Source organism: Alternaria ethzedia, assembly GCF_023757985.1.
Source record: "Alternaria ethzedia strain BMP 0044 chromosome Unknown scaffold_38, whole genome shotgun sequence".
NCBI classification, from domain to species: domain Eukaryota; kingdom Fungi; phylum Ascomycota; class Dothideomycetes; order Pleosporales; family Pleosporaceae; genus Alternaria; species Alternaria ethzedia.
Genome location: NW_026056231.1, coordinates 207,213 through 219,912, shown reverse-complemented (window position 1 = coordinate 219,912; position 12,700 = coordinate 207,213). Strand labels below are relative to the sequence as shown.

The 12,700-nt window shown below is 52.7% G+C and overlaps 4 protein-coding genes across 4 annotated transcripts; 1 reads left to right on the top strand and 3 right to left on the bottom strand.

Annotated features, from left to right (window-relative positions):
* Positions 1-1,167: 1,167 nt before the first annotated feature.
* J4E87_009752 (uncharacterized protein) lies at positions 1,168-2,150 on the bottom strand (the record flags this gene model as incomplete). The annotated part of the gene is made up of 3 exons (XM_049381326.1): positions 1,168-1,294; positions 1,355-2,022; positions 2,142-2,150. 3 exons carry the CDS (start codon positions 2,148-2,150, stop codon positions 1,168-1,170), a joined length of 804 nt encoding a protein of 267 aa, XP_049228993.1.
* A 1,658-nt stretch (positions 2,151-3,808) lies between these two features.
* Positions 3,809-6,704, bottom strand: J4E87_009751 (uncharacterized protein; the record flags this gene model as incomplete). Its single annotated transcript, XM_049381325.1, has 8 exons — positions 3,809-4,195; positions 4,243-4,358; positions 4,417-4,496; positions 4,545-4,636; positions 4,686-4,778; positions 4,829-4,940; positions 4,988-6,017; positions 6,065-6,704. 8 exons carry the CDS (start codon positions 6,702-6,704, stop codon positions 3,809-3,811), a joined length of 2,550 nt encoding a protein of 849 aa, XP_049228992.1.
* A 1,580-nt stretch (positions 6,705-8,284) lies between these two features.
* J4E87_009750 (uncharacterized protein) lies at positions 8,285-9,522 on the bottom strand (the record flags this gene model as incomplete). Its single annotated transcript, XM_049381324.1, has 4 exons — positions 8,285-8,487; positions 8,540-9,224; positions 9,339-9,452; positions 9,511-9,522. The coding sequence occupies 4 exons, from the start codon at positions 9,520-9,522 to the stop codon at positions 8,285-8,287; spliced, it is 1,014 nt and encodes a 337-aa protein (XP_049228991.1).
* A 1,997-nt stretch (positions 9,523-11,519) lies between these two features.
* CYA4 (Cytochrome c oxidase polypeptide 5, mitochondrial) lies at positions 11,520-12,311 on the top strand (the record flags this gene model as incomplete). The annotated part of the gene is made up of 3 exons (XM_049381323.1): positions 11,520-11,787; positions 11,966-12,162; positions 12,213-12,311. 3 exons carry the CDS (start codon positions 11,520-11,522, stop codon positions 12,309-12,311), a joined length of 564 nt encoding a protein of 187 aa, XP_049228990.1.
* Between the last annotated feature and the right edge of the window lie 389 nt (positions 12,312-12,700).

Below are 12,700 nucleotides of genomic sequence, written 5' to 3'. Positions count from 1 at the left end.
GCGTAGGGCGGCCGCTCTTCCTTGAGCGAGGCTTGGCTGGCGTTCTGACGATAGCAGGCAGCGCCCACACCACGTGTGACGTCCGGGGATTTCTGTAGGCTGCCGGGCAAACCTTGCACCCTCTTGACCATCAGCAAACCATCCCATGGCTGCTTCTTCCTGTCCTGCGCACCTCTTAGTAATTCTCACCGCATTTCCTGGCTGGTTGCGTGTAGGCGCATCGGCCCTGCGTGCCAACATGCTCGTCATCGCTGTGCGGAGCGCCTGACCGCCAATGAACAGCCATTAAGCCCTAGACATGGAGGGAACATCCTCTAATCAAAATTTCCAGAAGACGACAACCGATCGCTAGCTTCCGCTCGCACTAGCTTAGATAGTGTGTAGATTTTTGCTCTTGCGAAACTGCGCCAGTCTTCAAATTATACAAGCCTGACTGCACGATGAGCGTGATGTCACTTCGACAAAAAACATGCATGTTGCAGTCATCATCGCACAAAGCATTCAACGCCTGGCAGAGTTCACTCACAAGACGACCGATCAACTGACAATTATCCCCGCTCGAGTACCCACTATGCGCGACGCGTCCAACTCCAACCTCAAAGTTACCTAACCCGCGGACCCTCTGCTATCTACCTGCGATAAACTCTGGTACCACAGTGTCGCTAGCCGCTGGTTGCCGGCCCACGTTTTACAATGCCACAACATCACTCGACGAGACGAGGGCCGCTTGGCAGGGTTTTACACAATAGGCCCGAAATGGTATCGTGTGGCAATTGCAGATGCAGTACGTGATGGTCTCATTGCTGTACGGTCTATCGTCAGCTAGACCGATCCTCTTGCTGCCGTGAGTTCCGGGAGCAGATCTAGTTTCGAGTCGGTTCGTGTATTACTTATGTATTCTCTAGTGTCGTTGCGAGAGTCGGACGTACAACAAAGGTGTGACTACACTTCATGTTATCGATAAGCTTGCACTATATACATCTCTTTTGTCTCTGTTCGAGGTAGCCTGCATCGTATGATCCAGCCTTCACAACGGCGCTAAAGGTTTTCATGCTTTATCACGCTGTCTGCACGAGTCCCATTCGGGCATTGCACTACTCTATCCAAATGATTTCAAACAAACATTGCATACGAGCTAAAGATGATGATTCAAATACATATCGCTCATCATTTTGACTTATTGCGTCCAGATGCGTCCAATTCTGCCGAGAAAGACTGTTGCTCCAGCGGTGGACTGTGCAACTCTGCTACGGCAGGTTGCCCGTTCATCTGTGCATGCTTTAGTTGGTCGATCCTACAAACATAGTTAGCGTGCATGTCTAGGCCAGGTATCTTTCAGATGAGTGGTACTTACTGTTGCTGCGACAACCCACTGACATTGCTCATCATACTCATATGGCCGTGTTGGGGCCCAGGGCTGGTCCAACCCGACGGGTACTGCTCTCCTACATTGTGCTGACCGTATCCTGGGGGCGAGTTGAAGCCATAGTCTGGGTAGTGTCCTGGCGGTGGAGTAGCATAGCCAGGAGCTGGCGATTGAAACCCTGGCGATGAGAGTCCTCCATGACCGTAGTCCGAGCGACCGTACTGTTGGCTCATGTTTGGATCGTGGGTATTCGTACCATCTCGCTGTTTGATAACCTCCTTCAACGACTTGGATCGGCCTACAAAGAAGAAGAGAGCGGCACATATTGCCAGGAAAGCCACGCCACCAATTACTATGCCAACGATGGCACCAGTGGACAGGCTATGACCGCCACCATGACCTCCCCCGTTAGACGGTGGCGGTGCTCCCGTTGACGTAGGAGCATTAGACAGCGTCGATGTCGCCTCACCAGGAACTGGTTCGCCAGGCGCTAGTTGAAAGTCTGCTGCGGCAGCCGCCTGAACTTGCGATGCCAGTGTTTGCGTAGAGTTCGGGTTGATGACTCCGACCATGTGTTCGCCCAGGCACGAGTTCGGTGCTGCACAATAGAAGAAGATGGGTTCTGTCGAGTTGATCGTAACATTGAAGTATGTGAGCTGCGAGAGTGTTAGCGTAACTTGGCCGGCTGTTCATCGAAGGACCAACCTCATTCGTATTGTTCACCCATTGGGTCTCAGACCAGAACCCTACTTTGTCTTTTCCCGTATACTCATACGGAACGCATGCTGATCCGAACTCAGCTCTCGCGACCGAATGATCTGGTGGATAAAACTCCCATTGGATGATGTCGCCCACGGAGACATTGTGAAGTTCTTGCGGTGTAAATTTGAAGCCTCCGGCGCCAGCTTTGATTGAGTGGATTGTCGGTTCACCCGACGATGTCGGTGTTGCAGTCGACGATTCTACTGCTTCCGAGGTCGTAGGTGTCGCCGATGAAGATTGTATACTGTTGGATGCTGTCTGTGAGACATCTTGCGCCATAGTAGACGAAAAGTAGAGTTGGCTGGTCGCGATGGCCACTGCTAGCCTTGCGGTCCACGAGCGTCTCATTGCGATGGTTGTGTGGCGAGTAGATAAGCACAATAGTAAGGCCAGCCTCCAGCACAAAGCCCGTGATCTCTTAGTCCACTCGGCTTTCTGATTGTCGGAAAAATATGAATGCAATGCTAGCAGTATAGCAGGCAGCATAAAGGCTCAAAGAAGGAAACAGAGCAGAGGTGACCCAGCAGGCTGACCCCCAACCCTTAAGTCACTCTTCCGCCCATCTTGCTCGATACCGCTGTTTCCAGCCCCCACAGCCGCACTGCGGATAGTGGACCAAGCGACAGGCCACCTTCCTGTATCTGCCATCATACATAGCCTTTGTTCGTCTTATGCAACCAATCAGTACATTCAATGTTGCCGATCTGGCAGGCGCGCCCTTGTGCGGGCGCATCTGAGGCGTACAGCCATTGCAGCAACATGCCTGTAAATTCGCCAGCGGGGCGTGCCATCAGCATGTCAGCAGGGAATAAGAAGCACAGTCGATAGAAGGTTGGATATGTGTAACGGCAGCTAGTGCTGATGCTGGCCCATCACCACTTGGCCTATTTCCGTGCCACCATCTCTTTGACTGCGCCGCATAGTGCATCAGTATTGACAATCTCGTTCCAACCTCGTTCTGAGGAATCTGGAGATGTTGGCCAAGGGCGCGTAGCAACTCTTTCCGCTTATCTAGTTATCGATTTGCGCTGTTCGCAGCTGCCATGCCGTCTAGATCCTTCTTGTACGCGAGCTGGCATGTGGTGGAGCACAGCTGAGTTGTCGTCAAGGAATGAGCATCGAGCGTTTGAGCCGCCAGCCTCGAGTGAGCTTAGCGTTGGTCAGCGACCCGGCCATGAAAGCGGGCCCGTCTGCTTGGCGCATGCATGGCTGGGCGCAGTATGCTGATTGCGATGCGTGTGCGGAGTAATTGCTGTGGTGGGTGGAGGATCATGCGAGCGCGGAGCGGCTGTCGTGAGGCGTAGGGCTCGGCCGGTTCGATGGATAACGGCTGGCGTCATGATTAGCCATCTCCAGGGCTCGTACCTAAGCGAGGCGCAAGCCGACCATCTTGAAGCGGCTCAAAGTACCGAGGTTTTGCATCGCATCAGCAAAGCTATCAATAAGACTTTCGTTCAACATCACCGTCATCATCGGAGTACTCATGTTATCGAGGCGCAGCTGTCCTCTAGGAGATGTGGATTATTTGCGATTGAAGAAATGCAGCGCGCGTACTCAACACATAAAACATCAAACATCGCTTCATCGTACAGCGAAAAAGGTATGCCAGATACGCCAGGCCATGCAACGAATATGATGGATGCCGCAAACCACGCCATCTCTCGACCAGCTTCAAGTAGCTCAAAAGGGTGGCCTTTTGACGGGACTCCGTGGACTGCTCGCACTGAACAAGCCCATTTGAGGCATCTTGGGGCTCTTTAACAGATTCGAGGCGGCTTCTTGCTCAAAACGCCTGGATGTGTGTGACGCGCTCGCTACGGGCGGGCTTCGCAGCCCTGCGACCGTGTTCTGCGGCCCCTCGTCAGTACGACTGGAAATGTCATTCATCTCTTCAAACTCGCTCTTCTTTTCCAAAAGTAGGCTTTGCACTTCCTCCAAATGCTGCTCGAGCATATCGTCTAAGCTGTCCTTGGGCGATTGGATAAGGTTGCCAAGCTTCTTGCGCATCTTGCGTTGACGGCTTGGATTCCAGACGAAGTGGCTGTTCTTCACGAAGATCATAGAGTGCTGCGAATCTTAGCTGGTATCATGTAGTAGCCTTCAACCGTACTTACGGAGTAGTACCAGCTGGAAATGGTGTCGTCCGTTGCTCGTTTGATGGACTGAATAGTTGTTTCTCCCACAAATCCGATCAAGCACTCGACTGGGCTGTCCGGATCGGTGCAGTTTTCTGTAAAGTCAGTCGCTGCTCTGGGAAGGCAAGCTGCAAGAGGACTTGGGATGCTTACCGTTGTGGCTCAGTAGATCAACAAGTCCAAGATACGCATCGCCGATACCCATGAAGAACACTTGCGTCGCCTCGTTTGGTCTATTTACACGTTAACAATTGATCCAAAGCGCGTTCTGAGAGACTTACTCAATATAGTTCTCCCACAGATACGCTGCAAGCTCGCGGGTTTGCTGCGCTCGGACTGCGGAATCATCGGATCTTGTGTAGCCGATGATCGACTGACTGTGATTAGCAAGCTATTTCGGCAACAGCATCGCGAAAGCTCACGTCTTCCACTGCAACGACTCTCGGAATATTGACATCAATGACTTGAAAGTCATTGTTGATGGCCCAGTCAATATACCTCTTCGTAACATCAGTCTTCATCCAAAGTCAGCGATTACACAGTGCGAGACTGCAGCCGTACTCACAAGCCATGTGTTGTGCAGTTCTCTCTTACCAGTCACCGGATCGGTGTGGTCTTGGAAGCTCGGCGGGTCGTGAAAAATCACGAGGAGAGGATACCGGTCCATGAACTTTGGTCTGTACTACGTCAGGATCTACGGGGATTATGAGGAGAATGAACTTACGTTGCAATAATATTATGTTCAAACGTCTGGGATAAGCCAGCCTTGTTGATTTGGAGTGGAGGAAGAGGAACCATGGAGTGTTCTGATGACAGCCGCTGACTCTGCCATTCGCGGATGATTTCGTGCAATCGATATGTATCTTTGTAGCCAGGGTCGGTTTTGTCCAGGTGTTTAGGGTAGAGGGACTTCCAGTACTTGGAGTGCTGGCGTTTCACGTTCTCTATGACGTAAACCGCACTATCCTTTGGGGCTGGAAGATCCTCGTTCAGGCGATCCGGCGGCTCCAACATGAGTACCCTCGTCACGGCTAGCGCCGAGCGCGCTATTGATCTGAGATTGTAACCGCCTTCGAGGCACACCACGATTTTCCCCTTTGCTAGTCGCATAAGCATATGTGTCATGTGACCGTAACACGCTGGTGTGACGAAACAACCGCCCAGCAGGTCTCCTTCGGCTGCATCGAAACCGGCCGAAACTATGACAAGATCCGGATCAAACTCAGTAGCAATGGGCATGACAATTTCCTGGAAAGCGTAGAGATATTCTGAGTCGCCCATGCCGTGTTCCGCCCAAGGGATATTCACATTCTTCCCCTCACCAGGACCTTTGCCGCAATAGTCAAGATTACCGTCCTTCAAGTTGGGGTAGAAGTTTCCGTCTTTGTAGACATGCAGCGATATGTAGAGTACGTTTGGATCCTCGTAAAAGGCATGCTGGACGCCATTACCGTGGTGAACATCCCAGTCCAAGATCAAGACCTTACGGCAAGTTTCCGGATATGCATTCTGACAGACCCGGGTAGCTATCGGAACGTTGTTGAAGATGCAGAATCCCGAAGCCTGATCTGTTTCGGCATGATGCCCGGGAGGACGAATGATGGCGATTGCGTTGCGCACGATTCCTTGTACTACCGCTTTACAGGCCTCGATGGCTCCTCCAGCTGCGAGCTTGGCGCATTCATAGGTCGCATGGTTGAAGTAAATTGAGTCGCGATTGGAGGCCTCCATTTTAAGATCTTCCACAGTCATGTCTAATAGCAAAGTTAGTCGAGTTCTCTTAATGTTATCATAAACCTACCCTGCAATGACTCTACGAATGCGTAATGCTCTTCCGTGTGTATCAGAAGGATTTCTGGTCTCGTAGCGAAGCGCGTCATGATCCTCCAGCACTTGTCTTCTTGGTCTTCGTCTAGATCACTGGTCGCCAGTAGACCAGCTTGCCTAATCTCTTCATAGATGGAGTGAATACGACGCGGATCTTCGGGATGGATATCATCAATGAGATCCATGTCAGGCAGCTCGGCGTGAAAGCGCATACGAGAGTCGTAGACGAGGCCTGTTTTGTTCGTCGCATATGGAAGAATCGATGATCTCGGTTTTGGGGGTATGCGAACTTGCGGACTTGATCGCCTAACAGGAGTAGGGCGCGACATGCTCATCTTATCCGACCAGCCACTCGGTGACTTTGTCGTTCGATGTGATCCAGCCTGGCTCTGCGTGGTACTAGGTTGCAGAAATGAGGGGTTCTTCGATGGGCTGTGAAAGGGGAGTTGCTCTCTTTTAGATAATGGTGGCCCTTTGATGTTCGCAAAAACTTCAGACGGGTTCACGGTGTCCAGTACATGGTCCCCATTTGGCTCCGTCGAATTGATGATGGAGTCATCTCCCATGGCATAGTCTTCGTCTGCCATGACTATTTCGTAGGGTAAAGCGGGCATGGTACGCCTCGCTTTGCGGTCGCGGGCTTGCAGCTATAAATCCATTAGCGACAACACTATCAGACGCGCTGGTCGTATGACTTTGAACACCCGACCCCATGACTTCAGCATGGTGTGCTGAGTGAATGAAGAAAACCATGCTTCTAATCTGAAGCCGATTTGGGTAGATGGAAATGTGATCCCAAGCATGCTAAGAAACAAAGATATTGAAGAGAAGGCGCTTCGAGGGTCGACCTCTGGTATGAGAACATGTTGTTGATGCGGAGCTAACTGTAAGAGCTGCTTTGGGATGAATTTCGGAAGTGGTGAATAGAAAGGTACTTACTGGCGATATCGCTACCGCATTGAGCTAGCTGTACTGGAGCTAAACGTATTGGTGGAGGATTGGTTCCAGAAGATGAGAGTAGATCACGCTCTAGTGGATGCTGCAGGGTGAGAGCGCCAAGTGTTGTTTCTTTGCGATACGTTTTTCACGGAGTTGTGCTGATCTGTAGTTGGGTAAGTAAAGGTCGTTATGTACTGACTATATGTTGTTCGTCGCGTTATGTGGAAGGCAGATCGTAAATCGCGACAGAGGTCACCTACATCAGCTGCTGAACAACGTGAGACTGGAGCTCCAGCAATTTTATGTAACGTAAAAGCAGTCTATAGCTTTCTGAATCTCGTGATAGCTGATGCTGGGCTTCAAAGTAGGGGATAAAGTGGAGCGTTGCAATGCAAGTTCCCTACGCGGCCAAGATCCGTCACATGACTAAGCAGCGCCAAGTTATTTAGCGCAGTCTGTCGCCGCATGTCTTCAGTGCTCAACCTGGCGACCTAATCTTACTCAAAGTTATGGCAGCGGCAAGCATGAGCAGCGTTGAAGTAGGTTATGTGGTTCAGCTGTGTACGAACTAGGTAGCTTCATCGTCCGCTTCCGACATGGCATCTCGGCAACCCGCAGACCGAGGCCAAGTGCTCTCCCAATGTCACAGTATAGGACCTCGGGATGCCATGATACGACGACACACGAGTGTGAGCATTCACTACTGAGAGATGGCGCTTCCGGGGAGGGCATGCTTTAAGGTTACTGATATTCTCAGGACAGCTCCTCAGCATAGCCATACAGAAGCTCAAAGCCGATACTAGCCATTCAGATGCCTAAAACTGCCGCATCACGGAAGTCACCTAGAACACCCCGTTCTTCCCCGCAAACGCTTTCGCCAGATTACGGGACGTAAACGAGCAGCCGGGAACTAAGCGGGAGAAAGGGATCCGCGTGCAAGTATACATTCGCGTGAGAGTCGTACCTCGGGAACTAGCTCGCAAAGGAGCGCTAGAAAATGCAACGACAGGGGCAGCTCCACTACCATGCAGACGGGCGAGGGGAGCCTTATTGTCACTTCATGTTCACGGGATACAGGCGAGCATTATTGTGGTGATTATTATTCATTGATTCATGTCTAGCATAACGCATTCATGTTCAGACCATATTTTCGTCCCCGCGTTGTCCGCGCCTAGCCAAAGGTAGCCCGCTCCATCGAGTCGGTGCTGAAGAAGCGAAATCAGAGTTTAGGTGTTGCCTGGCTCTGTCCTGACTCCTAAGCGTTGCCATCAACCTTGGCAATGTAGACCAGGAGGTCAAGAACACGGCGGGAGTAACCCCACTCGTTGTCGTACCAGGAGACGAGCTTGACGAAGTTCTTGTTCAGGGAGATACCAGCCTTGGCGTCGAAGATGGAAGAACGGTTGTCACCGTTCAAGTCAGTGGAGACAATGTCGTCCTCAGTGTAGCCGAGAATGCCTACGTCATGTCAGAACGTGCACTTGAATGGCATAGGAAAGTGAAAGCTTACCGTTGAGCGGGCCGTCAGCAGCCTCCTTGATGGCCTGCTTGATCTCATCGTAGGACGCAGCCTTCTCGATGCGGACAGTCAAGTCGACAACCGAGACGTTGGCAGTGGGAACACGCATGGCCATACCAGTGAGCTTGCCGTTGAGCTCAGGAATGACCTTGCCGACAGCCTTGGCGGCACCAGTGCTGCTGGGAATGATGTTCTGGGCAGCGGTACGGCCACCACGCCAGTCCTTAGCGGAGGGGCCGTCAACGACCTTCTGGGTGGCAGTGTAGGAGTGGATGGTGGTCATGAGACCCTCAATGATGGTGAACTTGTCGTGGACAACCTTGGCCAGGGGAGCAAGGCAGTTGGTTGTGCAAGAGGCGTTGGAGAGTACCTCGATGTCAGACTTGTAAGTCTCGTGGTTGACGCCCATGACGAACATGGGGGCATCGGCGGAGGGAGCAGAGATGACAACCTTCTTGGCTCCACCCTTCAAGTGAGCCTTGGCCTTCTCGGTGGTGGTGAAGACGCCGGTGGACTCGACGACGTAGTAGGCGCCGGTCTCGCTCCATGGGATGTTGGCGGGGTCCTTCTCCATGTGGAAGCGGATGGTCTTGCCGTTGACAGTCAGGTTGTTGCCGTCGACCTTGATCTCGCCCTTGAACTGGCCGTGTGTGCTGTCATACTTGAGCATGTAGGCCTGCGTGTGTTAGCTTGCGTCCCGTAGTCGTAGAACCGCTGCATGGCATCGCAAAAGCCGATGTGCAAAGAAGGGTGGGCTATTCTGGGTTTGTGTTTGCGCGGGGATGCTTACAGCGTAGTGAGGCTCGATGAAGGGGTCGTTCACGGCGACAATGTCGACGTCGTTGTGCTCGATAGCATTGCGGAAGACGATACGGCCAATGCGACCGAATCCGTTGATACCAACCTGCGCGGACGTGTTAGTGACTGCCTCCTGGCGCAGCGGGGTAGTGGAAGGAGCTTACCTTGACAACCATGATGAACTGAGTGTAGTGCTGAGAAAGTTAGAGAGTTGAAGAGGAAGCAAGGCAATTGCGCTGAGCTCACTCTTTTATAGGGTATAAGCTGATGTAGAAGTGGTGAGAGACAGAGTTTTGTGTCGGGCGCAGTGTTTTGTTGGGTCTGGGCTAAGGTGGGGTGCCCAGGTGAGGGAGGGGCAAGCTAAATAGCGACCAGCTTGAGGACGTCACAAGTTTTAGTTCTTTTTCTGTAATCCGATATGCAGCGCAGCCTGGGCCCCCAATTACACCACCTGCGCCTCCCACACTTCCGGCCGGCTACCTGCTTGTCAAGCCAAGCGCATTTGCGTTCAGCCTCGGGGGCGATATCGCCATCATTCGAGGCCGCGGACTGCACCGGAGAGCAAGGCGGGCAGCTCGGACAGACTATGCTGAGAGTACCCTGACCGAGGCATCCGTAACTATCTCCAGACGCATTCGTGACGCCAAGCGCTCTGGTGATACCGTACTTGCAGCCTCGCATACTGCAGTGTGTACCGCAGGCGGCTGGTCGGCCATTCAGGCCCGGCACGCCACGCAAGACACGATTCTATCAATGCTCTTACGAAAGAGGTATACGTGCATCTCGTAATCAGCGAGAGCACAGACTAGTGATTAAAACAGCTCTGCGCGGGCGTCAGCCGTTGTCGCTGTCGTGGGCAGGATCTTTTGGTCATTCGATATGATAAACCAAAGCGCGCAGCAGAGTCTGATGCGATCACCGGTTCGTGGGGAGGCGAGTGTTTTGTGTCACCACCGAGATTCTCTCCGCCAGGCAAAGTCGAGTATGGCTCGAGATGAGGCGTGGGTATCCGCGGCCGGCACCGTGGCACTATGATGGACAGACATGTTATTTGTAGCAGCTCTGGCCCGCCACATGATCGCCAGATACTACGGCGATTAAACCAGGAGCACAGGTACCTGCATATGGGTGCTGTGGCAAGGAGACCTGGAGCTACAGCTACAGCTTGAGCTTGAGCTCGAGCTCGGAGTTCAGATGACGATGCAAGCGAGTCCCGCCCCGACGCGTATGTTGTGCGCAGGTGCCGAGCCTCCGATCACGGGACGGGAAGGCACCTTGGAATTACCTAGGCAGAGCGCGTCTGAACAAGCAGAACTCAATCTCATCCTGTCGGAGATGTCTAATTGCTTACACGCGTTTGAAGGACATTTATGCTAGGTTGACATCTATACGCTGTAGGCTCTCGCAGCACTGCTCTACCCCGCGCTTGAGGGAATTTGCGAGTGTTTTGTTCCAAGTTGAACGTTCCATGCTCACTCGGGTACCCAGAAAGAGGAACGATGAACGCATGTGAGATATATAGTTCAGCAAAAGCCTCTCGATGTAGTCGATTTAGCATACACATACTATCTTGTCTTGTTTGTTGCGACATTATGGTGCCTTATCTAGCCAAATCCAGGGGTCTCTGCCGACCAAGCAGCTCACGCAGGGCGAAAGCGCACCCATTCGGCGTATCCATATGGCCAGTCGTAGCTGAACTGAGGTCACAATCGCGATGCTATTGCAGACTTCCAGTGCCGCCAAAGGTTCCTCGGTCAAATCTCCAATGTCAATGTCGCGACTGGGCCCTGTGAGAGAACTGCTAACCTTGGAAAGCTGCTCGAACGAACGGCAACATCCACCTCCATTCCACGTGGCTTCTCTCTCACCATGGCATATATCGGAAACATGGCAACCTCAGCGCAGGGTGGGATGAGGCTCTCAGATGCCGAGATAGACGGTTGACCCGGCCAATGAGAGGTCCAGCGTTAGGACGACGAGGGCGCTCGGGCCACACAAGATTGATCGTTCCACCACCTTGGCGTTCCTCCCGCAACCACATTTTGCAAGACAGCTCTCCTGGCCCACCATCGACTCCATCACCACCACGATCCATTGGCAGCTGTAGGTCCCTCGACGGGAAGCTTCTCCCTTTGTTTTCTATTTTTCGACACTCTCCACTCCACCCGCCGCCATGCTGCGCTCGTCCATTGCCCGGGCTTCAAGCTCGGCTGCCGCCATGTCATCGACCGCGACCCGCACTGCTCTCCCCAGAGCTGCTCCCGTAGCCTGCCAGATCCAGCAATCCCGCCAGGCCCACGCCATCTCCAACCCGACCCTCGCCAACATCGAGAAGCGATGGGAGGACATGCCCCCCCAGGAGCAGGCCGATCTGTGGATGACACTTAGGGACCGCATGAAGACCGACTGGAAAGAGTTGACCATGCAGGAGAAGAAGGCTGGTGCGTACAATCTCATTCCGCGCATCTGGGTACTGCGACAGCTCGTATGACGTATCTTGTGTTTTGATCGAGGTACCCGAGCTAGCCCGCGGCATCTGGTGCGCTTAACGCGAGTTATCGCGACGTGCCGAGAAATTATCGATACGAACACCGCGCTGACAACACCCTTTGCATGCAGCCTACTACATTGCCTTTGGTCCCCACGGTCCCCGCCGACCCCCGCCCCCGGATGAGGGCCGCAACGTCTTCCTCCTGTCCTCTGCCGTCATCATGGGTGCCTTTGCCGTCTTCGCCTTCACGCGCATGTTCGCCAGCCCCATCCGGCCCCGCACCATGACAAAGGAATGGCAAGAGGCCAGTGAGGAGTACCTCAAGGTATGCCACCTCCATGCTCGCTCATCCGCATCAGCGCTAACACAGCACAGTCGCAAGGCAGCGAGCCCATCACCGGTTACAAGGGAATGTTGGTACAGAGCAAGTCCGAGAAGGACCTGCCTGCCAGGGAGAAGCTCAACGATGAGTAAAGAGTCGAATAGAAGCGTCACAGCAATCACCATGCCAATACCGATACCACATTTTCCTTGTGTCAACTTTCCGTTTGGTACTGTCTGTGTCACATACAACAAGATCGAAAGCATTACGAACGGCTGCCGATCGGCCATTGTCATAATAGTCCTCATTGTACAGAAATCTAGAGGCTTTTCGCGTTTACCTGACGGTTCTCCACTTCGATCATGTGCAAGACGCACATTGTATGACTTACGCAACTCTCAAATCAAGACGCTCCACCCTCGTCATATCAGATAATACCTGTGTAGTCGCGTGATTGCTAACTTAAGGCAAGTACATAGAATAAGGGTGTTAATATTATATAGATGTTAGTTTCGCCTAACTTTTTTAGAAACTGTTTTCT